Genomic DNA, 27,799 nt, shown 5'->3' with positions numbered 1-27,799 from the left:
ATAACTTACGTTTCAAGCCTAATATAATGTTAAATTAACAAGGTTTTTGAAAAAATGTTGCTGCATGATACTCTCTTGCCAAACCATCCATGGGAATATTTTCATAATCTGAATATTACATTGAGGAAGAAAAACAATATGCTTTTATACCACAAAATCCAAAGCATAGGTTGTATTTTCTCAATATCCCATGATTTAGTGTGTTGCCAGAATTAAGTGATAGAAATAAGCCTTCCTGGAATCAACCTGGTGAGTCTCATTAGATTCCATCTCAATATTCGCTGCCTAGTTACACAAAAAGCGTTACCAGAGTAGGAACATGTTACAAGTGTGCCAAAATCCATTGGCAAAATATGTCCACATTCTCACTCGCATACATAGGATACACTCACAAACATGCTAACTGTGTATATTCAAAACTCAGTTCATTTCTTCAGAGACCACAGGAAAAGCTATAAATGAAGTCACTCTTATAAATGTACTTTTTTTTTTTCCTGGTTCAAGTGATGCTCATGCCTCAGCCTCTCGGGTAGCTGGGACCACAGGTGCACGCCACCAGCCCAGCTAATTTTTGTATTTTTTGTAGAAACAGGGCTTCTCCAAACTCTTGGATTCAAGTGATTCTGCTGCCTCTGCCTCCCAAAGTGCTAGGCTTATAGGCATGAGCCACTGTGCCCAGCCCAGCACAAATTATTATCTAAGACAAATAAGTGTCCATTTGTAAGACTTAGGCAAAGATGGATTGATAGGAAAGTTGGGATTTTAGTCAATTATCAACTTATTTGTGTTATCCTCTTTTTTTCTTGTCTCTCGGTAAAACAGCTAAATTACCAAAAGAATCCCATGTGGATTTTAAAATCTATTTGGTAAGGATGTGTGGTTTCACTTGTTCTGGGATAGAGTGGACACACTCCCTTCCCTCTTCCTCATCAACAATCTATTGCCTTGAGCTACTCATAGCTGTCGGTAGAATAAAGATTTGGCTCTACTATGAAATGTAAATAATCGAAAAAAAATAAATGCTCCCTTTCTTATGTCTAGGAAACAGCGGAAAAAGCTTCATGACCGTCTTCGGCAGAGCCTTCGGTCTGAACGAAACAATATGATGAACATTGCCAATGGGCCTCACCATCCTAACCCACCCCCCGAGAATGTCCAGCTGGTGAATGTACGTTGACTCTGGCCAGTGGAAAAAACTGAGCCTCTTTCCTCTGTTCAGACGCCTTGAAGTTTATTTTCGAAAGCTCTTAAGCTTTTAGCTGCTGCCATTAATCACCATGGCTTCCAGGAATCCAGGTTTTTGCCAGGAGAAAATAATGGGAACATTTTTTAAAGTGGATTTGGTTACTGTAAAATCAGCACATTTCCTCTTATAAAGTGTTCATTAAGGAGTTGGAATAATAGTGTTGGGTTTGTTCTGCATGGAGGCCATAGCTGGGGCTTGCGTGGAGAGCGTGGGGAGAAAACAAAATTAATAGTACAATAATCAAAAGGATTTTTTTTTCATATATAACTTGGAATATATGAGGCTACTCTAGTCTGTAACTGATTAGTACAGATAACTGAGCAAAGAGCTTTAGAGTTATCTTCTCAGGGCAATTCACAGTGCCTGAAGATTTACTGATGATGATTTCCAAAGGATTCTGATTTCCTTTAGGGCGTGGAAAGGTCAAGTGACTTATCAAACACGCTTCTCAGTAGCAAAAGGAGAAGAGTGTCATGCCAGCTTCTTCCCTGGCCCTTTCTAAATGATGTCAAGCCCTCCAGATGAAATGTATCCATCATCATTAAAATATTTTGTTCATACTGTACCAAACACTCAGCATTCAGTTTTTAAAATACAACTAGATCATAGAATATTAGGTTCTGGAGAGTTTGAAGATATTATCTTTCAAATCTCTCTTTTATTTACAGATAAGGGCCAGAGCTGCACTATCTCCTGGCTTTTGGAGTATTGCTCTTTCTATTCCAACATCATCCTTCTTGTTTTCAAATTATTGCTATGATGTATGGTTTTTTTTAATACACAAAGCTTGAAGATTTTATCGTAGTACCTTTTCTATCCTATAGAAAAAGGCATATTTTGAGTGGAACAGATGTATCATAGACCCAACTACAGAGTTGGTGGTTACTAAACTATCAGCAAGTCTTGTAGCAAACACCGTTGAGATTTTGTTGGAACAAGGTGCTCATAGGTTAACATACTCTGTTGCTTTTTCGCACCCTAACAGTGTTCATCACAATGTTCTACACACGTGATAATGATATTCACTACAAAAAGAACTATAGTCTGTCACTATGCATGTTATATAAACGGTAGAATGACTGCCTGGATTACATTTACTGCTCACATTGTGTATCTTTGGCCTTTAACCTTTCTCAACCTTATTTCTTCAATATAAAAACAGACCTAAAAATAATACCTACTTCAGAGACTCCTTGTGAGCCTTAAATAAGGTAATGTGCATAAAACACTTAGCCTTGCGGCATTTAGTGAATGTTCAATAATTGTTAAGTACTATTTTCATTAGATTCACTGAGCTTGTGTTGCCTCCCAAGAAGCAATAGTGAAATGGTGCAGGGACTAGAAGTAGGTCACTGTGTATCCTTTCCTTTAATCAAGCTAGCTGTATTTCCTAGAAGATCCACATGGAATAGCCTTTCCACTAAGAGAACCAGCTAGAGTTTCAAGCATAATTCAAGCTGTGTATTTTTGGATCTCCATGAATATATTTAGAGCCCACAGACCATCAGATTATAAAGTGCCTTATTTCATCAAAAAGTATGCCTTTCTATTGGTTTTCCTATTACTTAACTCAATTTGGTATAAATATCAACAGCAATTAAAACACAACTTCAAAACAGGCCTCCCTCCCTAATAGAAACAGTAAAAACTACTGTGGTTTGCTGATGAAAATAAACTCTGACTAGGCGCGGTGGCTCACGCCTATAATCCCAGCACTTTGGGAGACGGAGGTAGGCGGATCACCTGAGGTCAGGAGTTTGAGACCAGCCTGGCCAACATGGTGAAACCCCATCTCTGCTAAAAATACAAAAATTAGCTGGGCTTGGTGGCACATGCCTGTAATCCCAGCTACTCGGGAGGCTGAGGCAGGAGAATCACTGGAACCCCAGAGGTGGAGGTTGCAGTGAGCTGAGATTGTGCCACTGCACTCCAGCCTGGGCAACAGAGCAAGACTCCATCTCAAAAAAAAGAGAAGAAGAAGAAGAAAGAAAGAAAGAAAAGAAAGTAGAATCCACCTGCATTAAATAGAAATGTCCTCCATATATTATGTGCTTTGTCAAGATATGTGCATTGACAACAATTGTTAAGTCCCTCCAATTTATCAGTAGCCTTGTTAGCCCTACCACTGAGAACAAGTTAAACATTTCAATGACATTAGTAGGACAACATGGGCACTAGGAAATGGAAGGAGAAAGGTAGGCCCAAAATATAGAGGTTTTAAATATTTTTTTCTAGTGCTTTGAAATTTGAAATTACATAAACCACCTGTCTGCTTCTATTTCACTCAGAGAGCATTTAGCCTTCTTCGACTTGCAATAACCATGAAACAAATGAATATTGGATGGATATTTGTATTTGTATGGAAGTCTAGTCATGTTATTAATTTAAAATAAAATAGAGGAAATAGGACTTTTGTTGATAAACTGTAGTTGGGATGATGGGCCGTACATTGGATGCACATCCAGAGAGGTTTTTTATTTGTTTATTTGTTTGTTTAACTCTATTCATCTCATCTAAAAGCCACAGTAGCCAGGACAGGATTTTCCATCTGGCTGTTGAGGAAATGGAATTTATTACAAAGCATCTGTACAAAAATAGATTTGTGTGTTTGTGACAGTGTTAGTGTTTTTATTTACATGACAATATTAGTACCTTGACTGACATGAATCTACACGAATCTTAAAGTTGTGTCTCTTTGTTTATCCAGCAATATGTATCTAAAAACGTCATCTCCAGTGAGCATATTGTTGAGAGAGAAGCAGAGACATCCTTTTCCACCAGTCACTATACTTCCACAGCCCATCATTCCACTACTGTCACCCAGACTCCTAGCCACAGGTATGAGAATTTAAAAATTCCATGGCTTTTCTCTCAGCATGAATTGTTGCACATTGCCTTTTGATACCACTGCCTAAGAAAGGACGCAGTGAAATGGATGGTCTTTGGGCAGCAACAGATTTTGAAAATCAGCTGGCTTTGCCCTTAATTCCTGCATAAATTTGAACCTCAATTAGGTAACTCCACAGGGCCATTGTTTCCCGTTCCTGAGATTGTCTTTACTCATGCCCTGCTACTCACCCAATTGCTACACTAGGACAAGTCTGTTTTTGGTTCTGCATAATACTTAGAAGCCAACTTCTTTCAATAATTGATTTCCCTGGGAAATGCGCATGAGAATTGGTTAAATAGCGGAACCCTAAATTCTCAAATGCCCTGGGGATCCCCACCTCAGTGCACTTACTCTACCAAGACCAATGCTAGATCTCCTAATGTAGCTCATACAAGGAAATGTTTCTTTAATCTAAGCCACTCAAGAACAGAGACACTATAATTATACAGTAAGGAGTGGCATTCGATAAATATTTATTGAATGAGTGATCGAGTGAATGTACTGTATACTTACAAAGCCAATCTGAATCAAGATCCTCTCTATAGCAAATGATCTTTGTGGCTATTCTATTCGGAGACAAGTGATGTTGCAGTGAGCTCCAGATGCATCAGTAGTTTGAAACATTTGTCAGAATCCATTCCTTTCATTTCCATTTTTTGCATATAATTTTTGAATGAAATATCTCATTGCCTCTCCCATTTCCTCCACAGCTGGAGCAACGGACATACTGAAAGCATCCTTTCCGAAAGCCACTCTGTAATCATGATGTCATCTGTAGAAAACAGTAGGCACAGCAGCCCAACTGGGGGCCCAAGAGGACGTCTTAATGGCACAGGAGGCCCTCGTGAATGTAACAGCTTCCTCAGGCATGCCAGAGAAACCCCTGATTCCTACCGAGACTCTCCTCATAGTGAAAGGTAAAACCGAAGGGCAAAGCTACTGCAGAGGAGACAGTCAGAGAATCCCCGTGAGCACCTGCGGTCTCACCTCAGGAAATCTACTCTAATCAGAATAAGGGGCAGCAGTTACCTGTTCTAGGAGTTCTCCTAGTTGATGAAGTCATCTCTTTGTTTGACGGAACTTATTTCTTCTGAGCTTCTCTCCTCGTCCCAGTGACTGACAGGCAACAGACTCTTAAAGAGCTGGGATACTTTGATGCGGAAGGTGCAGCACATGGAGTTTCCAGCTCTGGCCATGGGCTCAGACCAACTTGGGGTCTCAGTGTCCTCAGTTGTAACATTAGAGAGATGGCATCAATGCTTGATAAGGACCCTTCTATAATTCCAATTTGCCAGTTATCCAAACTCTGATTCGGTGGTCGAGCTGGCCTCGTGTTCTTATCTGCTAACCCTGTCTTACCTTCCAGCCTCAGTTAAGTCAAATCAAGGGCTATGTCATTGCTGAATGTCATGGGGGGCAACTGCTTGCCTTCCACCCTATAGTATCTCTTTTATGAAATTCCAAGAAGGGATGAATAAATAAATCTCTTGGATGCTGCGTCTGGCAGTCTTCACAGGTGGTTTTCAAAGCAGATACTGCCTTCAAGATGGCCCTTTATTCCAGAATGTTTTGGCTTTCCTTTGGGGAGATTGGGTTGGGTTGGGGGAGTTATAGCAAAGGGAAGATGAAGAATGGAAGAAAGTAAACAAAAAGATATTAAATAGTAATATTGAATTCATAGATTCTCTTTCTCCATTTTCACCTGAGCTGGAAGATGACCAGTATTTCTAGCCCATCAGTAAGCTGTTACCTGTTCCTATTTGTTTGCAAGTCCTCTGGGTTTTACTTTATTTTATTGTCATCTCAGGCTAATCTTTGACCATTTACTAAAAGGTTTACATAATGTCAAATCCATGCTTATGTGGTAGTTACATGTGTGGAAATGACTTTGATACAGTCTTTCCACTCTTGAACTGGGAAGTACTTCCAATAAAAAATAACACAGTCTGGGCTTGCAGGCCTCTTGCTTACTTTTGCAAGGGCCTTTCCTTCAAAATGATATTTTAGAACTTTATGGGATTTATGAAATCAGAGGTAAGCTATTACCTGTTTCTTTGCAAGTCCACTGAATTTTATTTTATTTATTTTTATTTTATTGTCATCTTAGTCTAATCTTTGACCATTTACTAAAAGGTTTACATAATGTCAAATCCATGCTTATGTGGTAGTTCCATGGGTAGAGATGACTTTGATAGACTCTTTCCACATAAAGACCGGGGAGTACTGACAATAAAAAATAACAGGCTGGGCGTGATGGTTCACGCCTGTAATCCCAGCACTTTGGGAGGCTGAGGTGGGTGGATCACGAGGTCAGGAGATCAAGACCATCCTGGCCAACATGGTGAAACCCCGTCTCTACTAAAAATACAAAAATTAGCTGGGCGTGGCAGTGCTCACCCAGCTGTAGTCCCAGCTACTCGGGAGGCTGAGGCAGGAGAATTGCTTGAACCCAGGAGGCAGAGGCTGCAGTGAGCTGAGATGGCGCTACTGTACTTCAGCCTAGGCAACAGAGCAAGAAAAATAAAACAACAACAAAAACAAACAAACAAAAATTCTGGGCTTGCAGGCCTATTGGTTACTTCTTCAAGGGCCTTTCCCCAAAAATGATATTTTAGAACGTTATGGAATTTATGAAATCAGAGGTTTCCCTGCAACTAATCTATGAAAGGCAGGGTTTAAACTGTTTTAAAACTTTAGTCTTAAATTCATATAATTTTTTTTATGTATTAAGGAAGTCTATCCATTCTATTTCAGTCTGTTTTTGAAACATGAAAAGGAAGTTAGAGATGAAATCATTCCTCATCACTACAAGTGATATTTATCTTTAAATGTTGACATCTTCCTGCTGTGCTTGGCTTCCAGATAATTCCTAGGACTACAAAATATTCCTTTAACCTAGAGATTATGGAAAGAAAAGATGAATCACTTTTATATGTTGGTTGAATTTGAATCAGCATTTCTCAGAGAGCTTAATTTAAGTACCCCCAAAGCCAAAAGTCTGAAGACTCAAGGCCCACATATTTCAATTTCTCAGGCACGTTCCCGGTTTAGAGGCAGTTAGCTCTCATATCTGTATCACTGCAAATCATGGAGAAGCAGCGAGGTTCATGGGTTTTCTGTTCCTGTTAGCGAGAGTTCAGATGATGGCACTCCGTGTCATCTCAGGTCATGTCAAATTAGACTCTGTGAATGCCAGTGTGAAGAAAAGAGTCATTTAGTGTTGTGTGTTGGTAGCATTTTTTATCAAAAGCTGAGAAATGTGACTCTGAATAAGCCACGTCTTCCTCAGTGCCAAAAGTCAGGACTTCTTATATTGGGGGAAGAAAGCATGGTATGGTGAAAACAGTGTGCTTGGTGGCCTGATGGCAAGAGTCACTGAGCATTATCAGACATAACATGATAGAAGGTAACATGGTACAGCCAACCCTTGAGGCATCATGAAAGAGATTAACTAAAGACTGATATAGTTGTGGGTTTTGGAAGAGAGATAGACCAAAGATTGGACATAACCTCATTGTGGTAACTGTGAAGCCAACATTAGGCTCTCTCAGGCTTACCTTTGGCTGTGTTTGTTGGACACTGGGATGGATAGTTCCAAATTGAATGTTAACTAGTTGCATTTCATGGAAAATATGAAAAGCACACAAATGTATGACACTGTTGTCAGGAATAAATCTAAGTTACTATGCTCTTTTTTTTTCATAAGACATAACCTTATAGCTGAGCTAAGGAGAAACAAGGCACACAGATCCAAATGCATGCAGATCCAGCTATCAGCAACTCATCTTAGATCTTCTTCCATTCCCCATTTGGGCTTCATTCTCTAAGACCCCTTGGCCTTTAGGAAGGTATAGTATTTAAGTAATACTTCTTTCCCTTCCGAATCCCTGAGCCTTGGTCCTTATATAAGCTGAGAGGTTTCCAGGACCTAATGCCTTCTTATCTTGGCTCATATGCCTTTATTTATAATTGTGATGAGATTGAAAATCCCAAAAGCTTTGATGAGCTAGGCAATTTAGCTGATCTTTGCATGCACTCCTGTGAGGAAACTCTTGGCTACCTAATTTTCGATTCCAAGGGTGTGGAATGTCCTAGCGTAAATAATTGAGCAGTCTACAATAAATAGAAATTCTCTGTTCTCTGATGATATACTATTGTGAATTCTGTCCCCTTACCTTCCCTGCTATGTGCCTCTTATTGCACCACACTTATGCAGGGTATTCTGTGCTCACACAGGTATGTGTCAGCCATGACCACCCCGGCTCGTATGTCACCTGTAGATTTCCACACGCCAAGCTCCCCCAAATCACCCCCTTCGGAAATGTCTCCACCCGTGTCCAGCATGACGGTGTCCATGCCTTCCATGGCGGTCAGCCCCTTCGTGGAAGAAGAGAGACCTCTACTTCTCGTGACACCACCAAGGCTGCGGGAGAAGAAGTTTGACCATCACCCTCAGCAGTTCAGCTCCTTCCATCACAACCCCGCGCATGACAGTAACAGCCTCCCCCCTAGCCCCTTGAGGATAGTGGAGGATGAGGAGTATGAAACGACCCAGGAGTACGAGCCAGCCCAAGAGCCTGTTAAGAAACTCGCCAATAGCCGGCGGGCCAAAAGAACCAAGCCCAATGGCCACATTGCTAACAGATTGGAAGTGGACGGCAACACAAGCTCCCAGAGCAGTAACTCAGAGAGCGAAACAGAAGATGAAAGAGTAGGTGAAGATACACCTTTCCTGGGCATACAGAACCCCCTGGCAGCCAGTCTTGAGGCAACACCTGCCTTCCGCCTGGCTGACAGCAGGACTAACCCAGCAGGCCGCTTCTCGACACAGGAAGAAATCCAGGCCAGGCTGTCTAGTGTAATTGCTAACCAAGACCCTATTGCTGTATAAAACCTAAATAAACACATAGATTCACCTGTAAAACTTTATTTTATATAATAAAGTATTCCACCTTAAATTAAACAATTTATTTTATTTTAGCAGTTCTGCAAATAGAAAACAGGAAAAAAAACTTTTATAAATTAAATATATGTATGTAAAAAATGTGTTATGTGCCATATGTAGCAATTTTTTACAGTATTTCAAAACGAGAAAGATATCAATGGTGCCTTTATGTTATGTTATGTCGAGAGCAAGTTTTGTACAGTTACAGTGATTGCTTTTCCACAGTATTTCAGCAAAACCTCTCATAGATTCAGTTTTTGCTGGCTTCTTGTGCATTGCATTATGATGTTGACTGGATGTATGATTTGCAAGACTTGCAACTGTCCCTCTGTTTGCTTGTAGTAGCACCCGATCAGTATGTCTTGTAATGGCACATCCATCCAGATACGCCTCACTTGTGTATGAAGTTTTCTTTGCTTTCAGAATATGAAATGAGTTGTGTCTACTCTGCCAGCCAAAGGTTTGCCTCATTGGGCTCTGAGATAATAGTAGATCCAACAGCATGCTACTATTAAATACAGCAAGAAACCGCATTAAGTAATGTTAAATATTAGGAAGAAAGTAATACTGTGATTTAAAAAAAAACTATATTATTAATCAGAAGACAGCTTGCTCTTACTAAAAGGAGCTCTCATTTACTTTATTTGAATTTTTTTTTCTCTTGATAAAAAGCAACAGTTTTAGGGATAGCTTAGAAAATGGGTTCTGGCTTGCTATCAGGGTTAATCTAACACCTTATGAGAGGACTCAATGTCACTTTCTCTCTGGGGGAATGATCCAGCAGCTTATCTAGTTGACGATCAAACCATGGCTGATAAAGGTGCAATCATTTCTGACTTGTAGTTTTCACTGATTTTGAAGCTAGTGATTGGTTGTGTCTTCTTGGCTCAAAAAGAGGCATATTACGGCACAAAAAGCCCAGCCCAGACAGCACATGCAGCATTTTGTCTGAAATACTTCCGGAGTCAAACATGCCTGCTGTAATAGCGGTGACTTGTCATCATAGGGAAGTATTTCCATTGTAAAGTGTTCAGAAGGAGTGACTGTATAGGTGGAAAGAAGCTTGGTGACTCGGTTGAAATTTTAAAATGTGGGTGACCACTCCTTTCTCCCCCTCTTTGTCTTGTATTTTTCCATGTTGCCTTGATCAGGTCATAACTGTGCCTGAACATTTTTATCAGGAATGGCCGATGTGTATGTGATTTGGGATCACAAGTAATGATTCATCAGGAAATGTCGATCCTGTTGGAAAGATTGCACCTTTACTTGCGGAAGTGACCCCCACCTGTGTCCTGACCTCTCCATTGACAGGCTCTCTCACCCATTTCCCCCACCTCCTTTAATTTTTGCTTTACTGTCATAAAGTAGGACTAAGATTGGCCTAAGCATTGCATGTTCTCTTGTGATGATAAATCCAAAGGAAGGCCTATAAATATTAACATTTGAAATAACTGCTAATAAAGGAAAATGGAAGAAAAAAAAATTATTTGAAACACAGAACCCATTTCATGGCCTGTATGATACCTGTTAAATCAGGGCTGGAGCTTTACTTAGGTTTCACGTGGCCTCTTAGGAGCCATGGGACAAATGAGAAACAGGTTATCGGGGAGTTCATGGAGTCAGTGAGAGTAATTGCTTCTTTTTTGCGGGTGAACTGAATATATTTCTTCACCAAATCTTGATGTTAACAATTAAGAAGAAGAAATGACATGGAAGTAGATCTCAGCAGAAAAATGCAGGCTGGGCATGAGTCATGTTACGCTCCCACATGCTCCTACAATCCACACAGATGCCTGTCTGCGGATTCTTGAAGTTACTGTTACTATTTAGTATCTCAAATTTTCCCTCACTGTTCACATGCCACTTTCTCTGTGCTCAGTGGTATCCTCATTTGCTTTTTAACCTACACTGAGGAGCCTTTGCAAGTTGCACTGATTTTCCAATTCTGCAGAAATGAGTAAGCTCACAGCATGGGGAAGAAGACAGTCAGTCCAATGAAGTTCTCTAAATTATTTTAACATTGCCTTTGAAGGCCTTGACTCATCCTTAGCTATTTCAATAAAGAAATTCCTACCATGAATTTAAAACCCTAAAAATTCTGTTTAAAATTATTTGGGCATTGGGGAACTCAGATGTCCCATTGTGGTAGAATTTTAAAAATAAATAGAAGTTTCTATTGAGAACCATGGGCAACATGTTTCTTACAATGAGAATTGCTATGCATTTTCAAATTGCAAATATATACGAAAATTGAAGACAAGAGGAAATTGTATTTCCAACTTGACTCTAATCACTCACAGAGGTGGCTTATTTTTATAGTTGGGATGTCCTTCGCACCCTTGATAAGAAAAGCCAATTGACTGCTCAGCACCACCTGCCATGGCCACTTGATTTGTGTTCACAAGGGTATCTCTGTGATGCTTGTCACGTCACTCTTGACCACCTCTGTTAATAAATTCAGGCAGTGAAGTGGCGATCGGAGTGTGACCCTATATTCCCAGCATATGGAAAGCTATCTTGGGTTTTAAGGTGGTAGAGATTGCCCAGGAGTTTGACAGCAACTTTGTTTCCTGGGTCGAAAATCGTATCCCACTGAGGTGTATGCAGTGGAGCATAATACATGCAAATATATGCAAAACTCCTTTTGTTTTACCTAAGATTCACTTTCTGTCTTACTTTCCCTTCCTGCTTAGTATGACTTTTGCCCCCAGGAGTGCCTGGACAGCATTCTAGTTTCTACAAAATGGTCCTCTGTGTGGGTGAACGTGTCCCAAACCTGCTCTCTCTTCCTTGTTTCAGTGTGACTGTCTTGATAGAGGTGGAGTTTATCCAGGGTAACTTGCTCAGTAACTATTCCTTTTTATGGCCTGGGGTTAAAGGGCGCATGACTCACATTGGTGAAAATAAGGAAGGCCTGGTCTTGTCTTGTATTAATAGTACTGGCTGCATTCCACCAGCCAAAGATTTCTATCTGCAAAGACCTATGAAACACTGAAGAGAAATGTAGGCAGAAGGAAATGGCCACATATCACAAGTTCTATTATATATTCTTTTGTAAATACATATTGTATATTACTTGGATGTTTTCTTATATCATTTACTGTTTTTATGAGTTAATGTCAGTTTTTACTCTCTCAACTTACTGTGTAACATTGTAAATAACATAATGTCCTTTATTATTTATATTTAAGCATCTAACATATAGAGTTGTTTCCATATAAGTTTAAGATAAATGTCAAAAATATATGTTCTTTTGTTTTTCTTTGCTTTAAAATTATGTATCTTTTCCTTTTCTTTTTTTTAAGAATAATTTATTGTTCAGGAGAAAGAATGTATATGTAACTGAAACTATCTGAAGAATGCACATTGAAGGCCGTGAGGTACTGATAAACTAAAGAATTTATTATTCAAAATACTAAGCAATAAGTAATTGTGATTTATTTAAAGTTTTGTCCATTTTCCATGAAAGACATACTGCAATAAAAATGCTACTCTGTGGAGACCTGGGAGTGTTGCTCAGCAGACTACAGCTTCAGTCTGTTAGACCAGCAACTTTCATCTCATTCCCATAGTTGTGCTAATTCAGGATTGTGTTCCATGGACCCCATGATCAGCTTGTCTATCCGTTTCTTCTTGTCTGTCCATTGCTTTTGCCACACCACCTGTTCTTAAATCATCTCCTCCCCACCAATGCTGTTTATCACTTTCTTCCTCGTTGAAGAGGCCACACAACCAGACAGTACTATGCTTCCTTTTTCGTCCATACACAATAACAGAGAGAGAATATTCTAGAGCATGACTGCCTGGATCCTGGCTGTTGCTATGTTTTGTAGTGACAGTAAGAAACTCCTTCAGAGTAAAGAAAATGACAACGTGCCATTCAATCACGAAAGGCAACGAAAAATGCTTTCGTGGTTCAAATAGTTCAATGGCCCATAGTGGCCTAAAAGGCAGCCGGTTAAGACCTGGCCACACTAAGCTTCCCTATAGCATCAGTTAATTGACTTTCCATTGGGCCCACAATTTATGGATTCTCAATTTCAAAAGAGGAGAAGGCCAAGTTGGGTTCATTCCCCTTATTCTGTCAATAAAACAAATCAAACTCATGTCTATCTAACTGCTCAGGGAGGAGCCTTTGCATGAGAAAATTCTCATATTCTAAGACTGAGTCATAGAAATGAGGGTATTACTTTTCTTATTGCAATTAACCTAAACAAAAGCCATATTTTAACAAATAGATATTTGCATGGTACTTTTCACATATTTCAAACATTTCACTCATTATTCCAGGTAGGTTAAGAGCTTCTGAAGTATATGGAATAGAGGTCAGCATCCTTTGGGGTAAACAGTGGCCTCCTTTGGAGTTTGCGGGTAACCTGAGACTTCCCACCAACGTCCACCTCCATCTATGTACCCAATTCCTATTACCTAGTTACGGCTCCTCGAGGATCATTTCCAAACACTCTGTATGTCCAGGAAATTTAAATTGTAACTTTTGACTGAGCTAGTTTTTCCTATTTATATTAATAAATTTTCAAAAATGCTTGAAATCTTCACATTTTCAACAACTTTAGTTTTCATGCACATACAAACACATAGACAAAAATTCCAAACACTCTCCGAAAGCCACCACATTCTTTCACTTGCTCTATAGTCATTTAGCCAACCAGCCACACAGAGAATATTTAAAACTTCAGGATTGAGACGTTATTCCTGGTTTTTGCTGAGGCTGTGTACCCAAATTGAACACGATAAGCAGTTATTGTAGTGATTTTGGTTAAAATTGTTTGGGATATAGTATTTGAGGTAGAAGCACGTGTGTGAGGGAGGTGAGGTGGTTTGGAAAGAGTGAAGGCTCATGTGCAGCCAGATTGAATGTCTGGATAACTACTATAATTCTTCCTTCTTGGCTGAAACCATGTTATCTCTTGATTTTCAAACCCAGGTTGGCTCTGGAAACAAGCAAACCTGAGTCTTTCTAACCTGAGTCTTCCCAATCATTAGATTTCTTTTCTGTCCTAACGATGAATGACAAAATGACTTGATGTTCACAGTTTGGGGTTAAGTAAGGCAGGTGTGAAATCTAGAGACTCAAGATGCTGGAAGGAGTGGAAAGTTTCGATGAGTTTATATGAATCACTTTGCACTCTATGTCTGGCTTGTCCTCTTTGAAACTGATTTAATAAAATAAATATATAGGAACTATTACTCCAAAAGATTAATTTGGCAGGAAATACCAATACTTTCAGTTTATGAAAGACAAAACTGTCTTGTTGCTGCAGGAAGCTGCAATATTCCTAACCTTTAAGGTTGTTGTTGAGCAGGGTGGCCATGCTCCCTCCCCTGTAGGTATCTTCAGGCTCCTGTTGACCTCCTGGTACTATAATTGTTGGTCTTCTCCGGGTAGTTATTGATTTTGAACTTTAATGTGCTTCAAAGCTTTATCCACCAGGGAAATAGGAAAAGAGTTTTGTTACCTGTAGGAAATCTATTGTGATCTACCTGAGCTTTTTAAAAACAGACCAGGAGAAGGAAATTAGTAATTTTTAAAGAAGAGACAGAGAATGGGAAAATAGTTTCATCCAGGATCTCTTTCTAACCCTTTCCCTTCAAACGAACTTATTGGAACAGAATTGGAAAGAAGAAAAGACATCTCTGCCCACCCCACAGGATGCCGAAAAGGCTAAAGAATTACCTCTGTAGATTTAAACATTTTTAATGACTTATGTATAGATTTGCTAACATAGAGAGAAATGAAGTATTAAATAAAAATCACATTTCATGATATTTTTATGGCCTAAAAGCATCCTTTATCTCTTTGTTGTTCTCTTTACATGATATGGTAAGTGATGAGGAAAATTTAGGCTCAGGAAGGTTAAAATATTTCTTGGAGTTACATATCTAAGAGAGCTGCAGAACTGACACTTGTACCCAGGTTTTCTGACTGCAAATCCAGTTTCTTTATATTGCGTTCTTCCTCTTTTCCTGCCTCCAGCAGAAACGGGTTTTTAGTTTTCAATCTTTGTGTGTACAGTATGTTACATCTACTGCTAAGTTTCTTTTTAGAAGAATGTGAGTCCTTCTAGCTTTGGTTTAGAGTGATTCCAGAAGCCAATTTGCTTGGCTTAGTGATTCTATGCACCTTTCCCTAAACTTAGCTTTCCAAGGAAATGAAGTGTAGCAGTGAGAATGAATTCACAATTTCGACATGTAGGTAGCATCCTAAAGTGAAAAGAGGAGGAACTTTGTGGTCAAAGCACTCTCCCCACCACTTAGAAACTTACTGACTGTGGACAGCTTCCTCCCCCAAGTTTCTTTCCTGATTTACAAAACTTTGACGTGATCAGGATTAAACTTAAATACGTGTGAGGAAGCTTGAAAGTGTCTAACACATAGTGAGTATTCAAATGCCACCTTCCATTTGCTCCTTCCCCTCCAGGTCCTTAAGTTTTGGAATCTAGATTTCTCAGTTCCAAATGACCTGGTCTACATTGCACAAATGGATCAAATAAATTTTATGTTATCATTTCTCCAACATAATGCCGGTAAGCAAATCCTTTTTAATAACAATTGTATGTTGAGAAACATATCACCAAACAACATTTAACTTTGTAGCTTTAATAAGTTCTTTAGGTTTGTGTTTTGTTCTTGTTTTCTGAGACAGGGTCTTGATCTGTCACCCAGACTGGAGGGCAATGGTGCAATTATAGCTCACTGCAACCTCCAATTCCTAAGCTCAAGCAATCCTCCCACCTCAGCCTTTCAAGTAGCTGGGACTACAGGTGTGCTCCACCATGCCCAGCAATTTTTTTTTTTTTTTTGGTAGGGACAAGATCTCGCTACGTTGCCCAGGCTGGTCTTCAATTCCTGGCCTCAAGTGATCCTCCTGCCTCGGCCTCCCAGAGTTGGAATTACAGGCATGAGCCACCACCCATGACTTTATGTGTTTGTTTTTTTGATGCAGTATAAGTTCAGCTTGCTTCTTATGCAGCCATACTATTTCATGTTAACTCTCATTTTTAGTAGCTTATTACATTAGTGTTTTATTATTAATATAATTTAACAGAAATTTACTAAACCATGACTCTGTAGAGTTGTAATAATACTACCTCCAAACATCATTGCAAACATCTAGAAGAATGAACAAAAATGATCCTAGATTGACAGTATATGTGTTTGTCCTAGTTTCTACCCAGGATGTTCAGACATATTCCATTTCTTTAAAAAAAAAAAATATATATATATACACACACACACACACACACACACATATATACATATATATATATATATATATATATATGCGCCTGGTGCGGTGGCTCATGCCTATAATCCCAGCACTTTGGAACGCCAAGGCAGGCAAATCACCTGAGGTCAGGAGTTTGAGATTGGCCTGACCAACATGGTGAAACCTCGTTCTCTACTAAAATTACAAAAATTAGCCAGGCATGGTGGCTAACGCCTGTAATCCCAGCTACGCAGGAGGCTGAGGCAGGAGAATCACTTGAACCTGGGAGGCAGAGGTTGCAGTGAGTCGAGATCGTGCCATTGCACTCCAGCCTGAGTGACAAGAGTGAAACTCTGTCTCAAAAAAATAAAATAAAATATATATATAAATAAAATAAAATAAATAAAATAAAATTTATATATATATATAAAATCCCACCAAAAGTCTGCAGAGTGACCGAATTAGTCTGGTTTCAGATTAAATTCTAAATGTGAGAAACCACATAGCTCCCACTTCCTCTTCACTTCCTCTTCACTCTTTACTCTGTGCATAAAACAGGATATTTTTCTCATCCTGGGTATGAAGCAATTAATAATTTATGGATGTAGCCTATTTGGATTCAATCCCTTAAAACTTCATACTACATCCAAGGTGGGGGTGACTTAGTCTCTGATATCAATCATCAGGCTTGTAATATAGGCTTTGTTAATGGCAGGAGAGTCAAATATAACTTTCCATTCCTTATTCTTCATTTAAATAAAAAACTTTAGCTCATGATAAAAATAATTCATGAGGACATTTTATTATTTTTGATATTAAAGAAATAATATCCTAGATGTAAACTTTGCACGTTTCTAATTATTATCATGAGTTGAGCTAATACTTGTCTTCTAGTCCCTAGACGACGATTCTTTTTTGCCTTACTGGAGGAGCCCTTGTCTTGAAGTGAGATGCTTCAACAGTAGAGGACTTCTAGTTTCTCCCAGTTGAGGCTAAAGTGAACTTTTCATCTTCTTCAGAGGAAGGGGCTTCCTTGATTTGTACTTTTGCAGCTCCTCAGTTAACAACACAATTTTATCTTGGATCCCAAGTTCTCTTCACCATTGAGAATAAGGAAGAGAGAAAATGCTGTGCATGACAGTCACCTACTCCAAGCTCCCCAACCCCTTGTAACCAGGTATCTTCCAATAATGAGATGATTCTGCCCTCACTCAAGAGTCTCCCTTACAAAGATTCCATCCTCCCTTTACTTTTTTTTTTTTTCTGCAAAACAAGGCCTCCTTTAGTACCTCCTTAGTTTAAAACCCTTATCTTCCCAGCTCTTCCCTTCACTGATACCTCTGATTTCAAAGGCTCTGAAGTCCAAAGACCACACAACTTACTGTGAACAGAAATTCAGTCAGAAATTATTGGGGTTAGAGAGAATTTAGAGAAATTGTATTGAACTGGACAGTCCTCTTTGATTAGTGGTGGCCCTTTAGAAAGTTGTAAGGCAGAGTCCCATGGTGTTTCATCTTTTCCATGATTTGCTTGACCAAAAACTTCTCTTTCACAACACGAAAATATGCTAATCCACCACACGTTTTGGATTCTGCTCTGTTTGCCTGAGGTGTTAGATCTCTAGCCAGGACTGTGAAGGGAAGGAACTTGAATCCTTCCTCTTGAGCTATTAATGCAGAGTCAATGAGATGAAAGGTTTCACTCAGGGTCAAAATCATGTCAGTTATCAAGCAAAGGAGCAACTAAGGGGAAACATCTCCTCATCTGGTTAGTGGAGCCACATGCCACCCACTGATCAAGCCAGACCTGAGCAATATTCTAGATTTCTCCCTGCATATCTAATTGGTGACAATGGTGATGGTACCACTGATAGGTCAAACAAGTTCACTCCCTCCTTCACAGCCTCACTACTTCGGCTCTTGTTTATGCTCTTATCATCATCTGTCACTGGGTTCCATATGCCTCCTGACTTGTCTTCTTCCTTTCACTCCCCTGGGCCATCCTTCACATCATACTAGAAGACTCTGTCTAACTTGCAGACCTTATTGTGTCAATCTCCTGTTTATGGCCCCTCCATGGCTCCCCACCTGACACAGGAGGCCCTTCACAGTCTGGCTTCCGTCAATCATAACTTGTCTCCAGCCTTCATTCTTCATTCTGATCTTACTGTTTTCTAGTTCCCAAATACACCACACCAGTGTTTATGAAACGCTAATCCTTAGCATATGAACTTTATGGTTATTGACATATTCATGTACCACCTGTATTAGTTTTTGCATACTGTTTATTTTTAATTGACTACATTTTGAACTACAATAAAGTAATTTCAACTAAAACTTTGTATCAATGCTGTGAATGGAAAACTGCTATCAGTTGCCATAATAAAAATAAAACTGTAAAAATAAATATAATAAAAATGAAGTTCTAACCAGATACTGTTGCCTGCTCAAAGTTCTGAGCAGTAAGCCTGTTCCGTGTTTGACACAAAGCGAGTTCAGAAAGTGTTAGAGAGATAGAAAATATTTTTGAGAAGCACGGAAATATTTATTCTGAGTTAGCCAGGATTGACAGGGAGTTGATAGGGCAGTTACTTCTATGGTTTTGTTCAATGTTATTTAATGCTTGATCCTAGAATCATCTCGCATACAACATTCAGCCACCTGCATATCTCAGGAAGCACAGTATTGTGCTTGCTACATATCCCTGCCCTTGTTCCGTTTTACTGGAGCTCCCTTCTCCATTCATCCTCCTGACAAACTTCTTTCACCCTCTCTCTGGATAAAGAGAGTTTCCCTCTCTGGGAATCCTTCCATGACCTATTTCCAAGTTTCCAGACCTTGAGTGTTCCTCAATTGCTATCTCATAGCATGCCATACACTCTCTAACACAGCATTTTCCATCTATCTCAGAACTTGTAGTTAACTGCAACTCCTCCCTCAGCAGCCCATCCATTCATTGAGGACAGACAAAGACACTGTCTTATTTGTGTATGCCCAGAGCCTAAGACAGTGCCTGGAATATGGTAGATGCTGGACATCTAGAGAATATATCTCTGGCAGCGAGAGACTCAGGGTATTTACATAGGTTGGGAAGCACATGAGGAATCTCGGTGATCATAGTCACCTTTAAAGCTAAAACCAAGAAAAGAGTAACCTGTAAATTGTTACAACAAAATCAGAAACACAGGAGTAGAACCAAGCTTGCTAAGTCATGGTCAAAAACACCATAGGTCAGAGTTCAAGGAATGAAGACTTCAAAGTTTAGACTAGATTTTGTAGTGAATGCATGAGTACTAAATGTACCTTTACGCTTGCCTTGGCTCCCTCTTCACCCAAGAACCCAAGCTTAAAATTAACCCTTCATTTCTGTTTGTCCTCCTTCCCCCCCACATCTTCTCAAAGTCTTGAAAATAAAGCCCTTTAATTGAGCATCCTTCACTAGGTCAGTTTTTTTTTTTTTTTTTTTTTTCTCAACTTTTATTTTAGATTTAGAGGATACGTGTGCAGGTTTGTTTACATAGGTATATTGTGTGATGCTGAGGTTTGGGCTACGAATGATCCCATCCCTAGGTAGCGAACATAATACCCAACAGATAGTTTTTCAACCCTTTCACCCCCTAGTAGTCCACAGGGCCTATTGTTCCCATCTTTATGTCCTTGAGTACCCAATGTTTAGTTCCCATTTATAAGTGAAAACATGCAGTATTTGGCTTTCTGTTCCTGTGTTAAAGCCCTTAGGATAATGGCCTCCAGTTATATCTGTGTTGCTTCAAAGGACATGATTTTGTTCTTTGTTCTTTTTTAAATAGCTGTGTAGTATTCCATGGTATATATGTACCACATTTAGGTCAGCCTTATAAAGAAGATTTCCTTACTGACCGTAGCATTAAACCCCACCTAATTGCTCAGTCCTTTGAAGAGGTACAAAGATATCCTTGCATAGAACAAGCCCACAAGTTTTCCAAATGTGTAGGCTGAGTAAAACATATGAAATGAACATGCTGTATAAATCAGTGAAATATGTAACTTGTTATTCTGGATAGAATGCTGATTTGTAAGACTAAGTGTTCAGGGATATTCTAGGTAATTCCACTTCTTGGGTAGGCACAGTATAACTATTCGCAAGAGAGAGGAAGGACACCTAATATTACCACAGAAAACTTCTTTTCCCAGTAGGTTTCCAGTCTGGAAATGTAGTCTTCTTTATTGATTGAAAAAATCTGTCAAATTGTCAACTTAAAAGTAAGGTTTTTTGTTTATTGGTTTACCCAGTGATTCTAAGGCTAACTCCAAATTTAGTTACCTGAAGATTAAAAGAATATAGCCATGTGGGTTCTTTAAGCTTTCCTGTCCAATATATAAGCCCAGTTTGCTACCTGCTATCAATGGAATTTTATGCAACTTTCAACTTTAAAGATAATTGGATAGGAAGTACCTACAGAGCTTTTTGAAACTTTCAGTGAAACAGCATGTCCCTGGCATGGAGTTGATCACACCTGCAACTCCTGCCAATCTGTGCTTGTCAGACTCAGAATTAGTCTCCTAGGCTGCCTATTCAGTGATGCCTGAAGGTGCCCACACCTGGGATAGCAGATAGCCCATTGCTCATGACCTCCTAAATTCCCCAAACCTAAAGTGCAGCAGGTTGACAACCAGGTTGATAGGGTTAAGCTTTGTGTTACCACCTAAATCTCATCTTGAATTGTAATCCCCAGGTGTTGAGGTAGAGACCTAGAGGGAAGTAATTGGATTATGGGGGCGGGGGTAGTTTCCCCCAGGCTGTTCTCATGGTAGTGAGTGAATTCTCACGAAATCTGATGGTTTTATAAGGGGCTCTCCTCCCTTCACTCCTCACTCCACTGTCCTCCCACCTTGTGTAGTAGGTTGTGTTTACTTCCCCTTCTACCATGATTGTATGTTCCCTGACATCTTCCCCAGCCACGTGGAATGGTGAGTCAATTAGACCTCTTTCCTTTATAAATTACCCAGTCTCCAGTAGTTCCTTAGCCCAGTGTGAGAATGAATTAATACAGTGAATTGGTACTGCAGAGAGTGGGGTACTGCTATAAAGATACTTGAAAAGGTGTAAGCAGCTTCGGAATAGGGTAATGGGCAGAGGTTGAAACAGTTTGGAGGACTCAGAATAAGACATGTGGGGAAAGCTTAGAACTTCCTAGAGACTTGTAGAATGGTTTTGGTGAAAATGCTGATAGTGGTATGTGCCTGGCAAGGTGTCATAGCCCCAGCAGTGGGAAGTGGTTGACACATGGGTTGGTTAGAAAGACTTTACCAACAACAGTATAGGATTGAAAAAGGAAAGTTTATTAGAAAGGAAGAACACTACAAAAGGGTGCAGCGGAGCACCTCAGTGAGAGGACTGAGCATACCATGGTGGATTTTTCCTTGGGAGCATTTATGGACCTTAAGGTGTGAGCTTAGGTTTGTGAAATGAGTTTTGGCATGGCATTGCAGAGATGCAGAGAAATTTTAATTATTATACTCATCAAAATTGAAAGAGGCCTGGAACCAGATGCCAACTTTAGATACTAAGGAAGTTTAATTACTCTTATTTTTCTAGATAAGGAGTTTTGCCTCCAGATGGTCTGTTTGATAGTCACCAGGTGGTCTTTGCTCCCCTTTAAATTCCTCAGACAAGGAGTTTTTGTCTCTGGGGCTTGTTCAATGGTCACCAGGTGATTTTGCTCTCCTCATTTTCCCTCTGACAAATATTTTGGTCAAATCTTTGACCCTTTATATTTCCCCATGCCTCATGTCTGTCTACCTGCTGCCTATTGGGGTCTCAAGAAAGAGAAAACACTATAGTGAAGAGGGGCATCGAGCCTGTCTGGCTACCTCCTGCTGAAAGGAGAGCATTGAAGGGGGTAGGTTGCATTTTTCCCTTTCTTGTTCTCTGTCACGAAAGGAACGAAGGGTCATGAAAAACTTGTTCAAGGGTGGCAGATAGGGAGAAACTGAATTCCATCAAGGGGCCCCATGTAAATGGAAGTTACTGTTGTAGGCTGGTATTAGGATTGCATAGTCACCTGTAGGAATCTCTGTAATCTGGAAGATACAAACTTAGTAAAAGATTAAAAAGGTAGGGACCAAATATTAAAGGGATGCAAGGAATGGAAGAAGCCAAGTGATTTTTGGAAACCAATCAGTAACAGGTTTGATCCACTCTAGGTTACTTTGGGAAAGTGTGTGTAACCATCTGGCTTGTTTGAAAATGTCTTGGATGTCAGTCTCCACTTCTCCAAACACATTTATGTAGGTGCAACAGGTTTTGTTGATGACAGCACAGTCTCCTCCTCATTCAGCTAGGAGGTAATCCAGAGCCTGTCTATTATCAAAAACCATTCCTGCTAGTGAGTCTAAAGACTTTTGTATCGCTGATATACTTGCACCAGTTTTTGCTAAGGCTATTTCAAGGGAGGTGGTAAGCTCTCATAGTAGGATTTTATGGTTAGTAAAACCTGCACAAGGGGCGAGAGTTGCAATAGTTTCTACAACTCCCGTCACAAGAAGTTCTAGGCCCTTTCGTCCTCTTGAATGAAATTCTGAGTAGGAAGTTACGTTCAGGACAGCGATTTAGGTGGGAGCTATTGTTCCCAGAGTACAATCACCATAATGAAGAGAATGATCAAGGTGGGTGATATGGTTAGCCTTTGTGTCCCCACCCACATCTCATCTTGAATTGTAATCCCCGGGTGTTTAGGGAGAGACCTGGTAAGGAGCGATTGGATTATGGGAACAGTTTTCCCAAGGCTGTTCTCATGATAGTGAGTGAGTTTTCATGAGATCTGATGGTTTTATAAGGGGCTCTTCCACCTTTGCTTGCCACCTGCCTTCTCGAGAACAAGGTGCCTTGCTTTCCCTTTCACCATGATTGTAAGTTTCCTGAGGCCTCCCCAGACATGCAAAACTGTGAGTCAAATTAAACCTTTTTCCTTTATGAATTATCCAGTCTCTGATAGTTCTTTATAGCAGTGTGAGAATGAACTAATACACAGGTATTTAAATATGAACAACCCAGGGACTTGTACATGGTTAAATCTATAAAGCCAGAACATCTGTGCTCCAAGGCCAGGTCAGTGGTTTATTTATCTTATAAACTCACAGTCCAAAAGATTCATAGAGAGATCCTGTCTCTACAAAAAATTTAAAAATTAGCCAGTCATGGTGTTGTGCACCTGTGGTCCAAGCCACTCAGGAGGCTCAAATGGGAGAATCACTTGAGCCCGGGAGGTAGAAGCTGCGCGAACCATGATCACATCACTTCACTCTGGCCTGGGCAACAGAGTGAGACCCTGCCTCAGAAAACAAACATAAGATTCAGAATAAACCACTTAGATGAGTATAACTCTTTCCTTTGAATTCACAAATCGAGGATGTAAAATGATTGAGCTTGTCCACAATCACTCAACCAATAAAATGAAGACCTGAAGAGGAGCTGACAGCTCTTCAGCCATTATGAGGCCATGTGGCTAGCAATTCTTTAAAGGCCCTGAAGAGGCCGGGCGCGGTGGCTCAAGCCTGTAATCCCAGCACTTTGGGAGGCCGAGGTGGGTGGATCAGGAGGTCAGGAGATCGAGACCATCCTGGCTAACATGGTGAAACCCCGTCTCTACTAAAAATACAAAAAACTAGCCGGGCGTGGTGGCGGGCGCCTGTAGTCCCAGCTACTCCGAGGCTGAGGCAGGAGAATGGCGTGAACCTGGGAGGCGGAGCTTGCAGTGAGCCAAGATCGCGCCACTGCACTCCAGCCTGGGTGACACAGCGCGAGACTCCGTCTCAAAAAAAAAAAAAAAAAAAAAAAAAAAAAGGCCCTGAAGAAAATCCAGAGAGTAGTAACTTCCTGCTCTTTCTTGCTGATACTCATGTGTCAGTGTTCCATGTTGGAAGCTGACGAACATTGTGCAGCTTTCTCTAGAATTTGCCTATGTTATGGTAAAAGGAAAATACGATATAAAGAACGTGAGCTCTGAGACCAGTGAGATCTAGGCTTACATCCTTCCTCTTTCACTTGGACGGTTTGGGCAAATTTACATCCTTGAGCTTCAGATTCATTGTAGGGTTTACATTTGATCGTTTTTCTAGGCAAGCTTTAGTACAGAGCAATGCCATATAGTAGGTGCTCAATAAATACCCTGTCCGCCTTTGGGGCAATTTTCTTGTGTAGGAACACTAGCTTGTCTGGCAAAGAGAAAGCAATAGGCACTGTTCCCGAGCTTAGCAGCCTCGCTGATTATGGCAGGTCCTGCCCTTCCTGCAGAAAGCTCCCCTGGGGAAGCCAGGCAAGAATGTGTGTCGTCAGGAAGCTGGGGTCCAGGCTCTGCTGCCAGGATGGAGGCCCATTTTGTTCCCCCTGCTACATCAAAACATAAGAGTACAAACTTACTCAGAACTGAGTTAGCCCAGTAGAACAGGTGTTTCGTTTTCCTTGATAAGAAAACAATTTTATGAATTCAGAAATGGAAATGATAGTTTGCTCCATCCAATTAGCAGGAGCTAATTTAGATTTCAAGGTCTTTGTGTACGGGGGTCCTCCTCCTTCATGTGCCCAGCACTTTGGCTGTACTCCCTCCCTGCGTCTGTGACTCAGCATTCATGCCTGCACTGTAAACAATTACGATTTCCATTTTAGGATTTCGTCTCCTGGTGCTGTGCTACAGTCCCCATTTTTAGGAAATTGGTGCTTGGCAAACGATGAAAAGTTTCACAGAATATGAAGGTTATGGCACAGTTTTCTCCTGCCTTATGGCTTAATTTAATTAGATATTCTGTAATAGCTCTGCAGCAGAATTGTGCTGCAGAATGGGCTCCATTTTGCCCTATGGCCACTGCAGGAGCAGAGGAACTACAAGATATGCTAGATGACTCATCAGCTGATGGAAAATGCAGTGAAACCTTTGCCTTTTCGACAGGATCAGGCAAGGTGACTGAGAAAGCATCCCTGGGAATAGATACCTGGTAACTCAGCATGTACAAGATCATTTTAAAACATGCTTACAGTAAGGTAATCAGCAAAACCACTGTCTGACCTTGAAATTATTCTGTGGTTGCTGGACCTTGAAGACACTGATGGAGGCAGCTAAGTCCAGCTGTCTGGGACTTTGATCAACTATGTCTGCCCTACTCAGTATAGCCAAGACCTCCCTTAGAGCAGGTTCTCTAGGGCAGGAGGTGCAAGCAGAGAAGTCAGGAGACCAAGATGCTCTTTCTTATTCTGGCAGATACCGAGTTACCTCATGCCTTTGCAGGCTTTCAGCTGTGAGCAAATTCTGATATTTATTATCCTTACTGGGGACACTCAGCTTCACAGATTTTGTTTTTCAAACATGAAAAAAAAAAAATCGGCCCCAAAGTCACAGTATGTTTTGGCGGCTATGTTCAGACTTGATAGAAAGGCATCCCCATGGGGATGTAGCTTTTGTCTGGTTCCGTTTACTTTGCTATCTTCAGAAGGGGAAGATGGAGAGATAACTGGTTGGGTGGGGCTATGTGATGGAGATTTTCTGTTAAGATGAAAATGAGGGGAGCTTTAGGTAGGTGACAGATGACTTCGTAAGAGACTGCATGTAACTAGTCATCCCAGTTATGAACAAGGTTGCAATCTAAGACACAAGTGACAGGTGGCCTAGGAGGCAATGCTCACATGTAGCCAATTGGTACAGTCATATTCCCTTGCAAGGCTGTAAAGGGGACCATTCTGTGTTACTGCTCATAGCCATGGCTACACTGTCTGCCTGTTAGATGTTTAAGAATTAATCTCCAGTATTTTCCTGTAGCCCTTCCAAAATGGATCCTTCAAGAAGATTCATGCAAACCTCATTCCTTTACTCAAAGCTCATTCTTTAATTCAACAAACTTACACTGAGTGTGTGTAATAGGCACAACACTGGACTAAGTGTTGGTGATGCAAAGAGTAAAATGTATCTTATTTAAACTCATCTAATCCTTCTAAGAGAACACATTCTAGTGCTGGAGACTGACACATAAACTACAGCAATGTGTTCTGGATACTGACACATAAACTACAGCTGAGGAGGTTATGCTTCAGTGAAAAGAACAAAGATTTAGAATCCTTAGTCCTGTGTTTATTACCAACTTCACCCCATAGGTGCATGTGACCCTAACCTTGACGTATTACTGAACATCTTGGAACCTAGTTTACGTACCTATAAGAGTTGAATAGTCTTAAAAGAATATTGTGATGGTTAGGATATATAAATATATGTATCAGTGTATATATATAATGATCATATCGTATATATATATCACATATATAGGATTATGAAGGTTATGGCGCAATTTTCTACTGGCTTAAGGCTTAATTTAATTAGATATTCTGTAATAGCTCAGCAGAATTGTACTGCAGATATATTTATCTTATATATATCCTATATGTATATAAAATATTAGGTTGGTGCAAAAGTAATCACAGTGAAACTGACCATGTGAATATATATAACAGAGCAATTGCTCAGTTAATAGTTTTAATGAGAATTTAAAGGTCCAGTGATAATATCACAAAGTGCCACCAGAGCACAGAAGAGGCAACTACTGTCTGAGGTTTATAATTTAGCTAGGTTTGAAAAGAATTGTTGCTTACCCAACCAAGAATGGGATAAATTATTTTTCATGAGCAGATGCCCAGAGAAGTGGAAGAGCAGGGTCTTTTCAAGTAGGTGTGGTGGTAAGTAGAGTTAGAAGTGGATTCAAATATAGGGCTGATGTAGCTAACTGGGACTAAATTTTGGAGTAAGTTCATTGTGTCCACCCTGGAGGCAATTAATAAGCAGGGTGACTTGTTCAGAAATGGGATTTATAAAATTGATTCTGGAGTCCAGGATGCTAAGGCAATGGAGTAGAGAGGGAGTGGGAGAGAGCAAGATGGAATTTAGAAGGTGAAGGTAATGTTGTACATGAGTGGTGATGGCCTGAATCTAATATGGATTCGTGGCAAAGAAAATGGAGAGTAGAAAATGGAGTGAGGAGGAATTTATGAGGTGGAGAGAAAGCCCTGATGACTAAGTGAACGTGTGGTGTGAGGTGGTAGAGGATCCAAGGATGTCATTGAGCTTGGGTTTTGGAAAGGTTGCCAACATCTATTCTAAGAAATTAGACAAAACACTCTTCACCCACTTAGAGAAGCCCAAGAGGTAGGGACTGAGACAAGCCCAACACCCTATTAATTGGCTCAGTCAGATCCTGATGGTAGCTGTGGGCTATTCATGTTGTATTGTGCTAGCATTGCATGCATATCATCACCTAATCTTTAGAGCAATGCTATGAAACAGGTATCATTCTCATACTATACATAAGGAAACTGAGGCTCAGCTGTGTTAGGAATCTTGCCTAATTGCATACAACCAGCAACACTTGGAGCTGGAAATCAACCAAGATTTGCCTGATACCAAAGGCCCTGATCTTCACCACTTCCCTCTATCTGTTCCTCTTATGGAGATGCCTACCACCTAGGACTCAT

At 40.3% G+C, this 27,799-nt stretch overlaps 1 protein-coding gene across 12 annotated transcripts in view; it reads left to right on the top strand.

Moving 5' to 3' along the window:
• Positions 1-9,786, top strand: part of NRG1 (neuregulin 1) — a 1,213,919-nt gene extending 1,204,133 nt beyond the window's left edge. For 6 of the 12 annotated variants that reach the window (XM_011977710.1, XM_011977709.1, XM_011977708.1 and 3 more), the window contains 4 exons: positions 1,042-1,168; positions 3,954-4,084; positions 4,847-5,053; positions 8,373-9,099. In XM_011977710.1, coding sequence (XP_011833100.1) covers positions 1,042-1,168; positions 3,954-4,084; positions 4,847-5,053; positions 8,373-9,027 — 1,120 coding nt within the window. In that variant the 3' untranslated portion in view covers positions 9,028-9,099. Of the gene's footprint in view, positions 1-1,041; positions 1,169-3,953; positions 4,085-4,846; positions 5,054-7,842; positions 7,985-8,372 lie in introns of all 12 variants that reach the window. The other 6 variants (XM_011977713.1, XM_011977712.1, XM_011977714.1 and 3 more) reach the window with 3 other exon arrangements.
• Positions 9,787-27,799: the final 18,013 nt, after the last annotated feature.

Source organism: Mandrillus leucophaeus, unplaced genomic scaffold, assembly GCF_000951045.1.
Source record: "Mandrillus leucophaeus isolate KB7577 unplaced genomic scaffold, Mleu.le_1.0 Scaffold183, whole genome shotgun sequence".
NCBI classification, from domain to species: Eukaryota; Metazoa; Chordata; class Mammalia; order Primates; family Cercopithecidae; genus Mandrillus; species Mandrillus leucophaeus.
The sequence above is the reverse complement of the archived record's forward strand: the minus strand, read 5'-3'. Positions and strand labels throughout refer to the sequence as shown.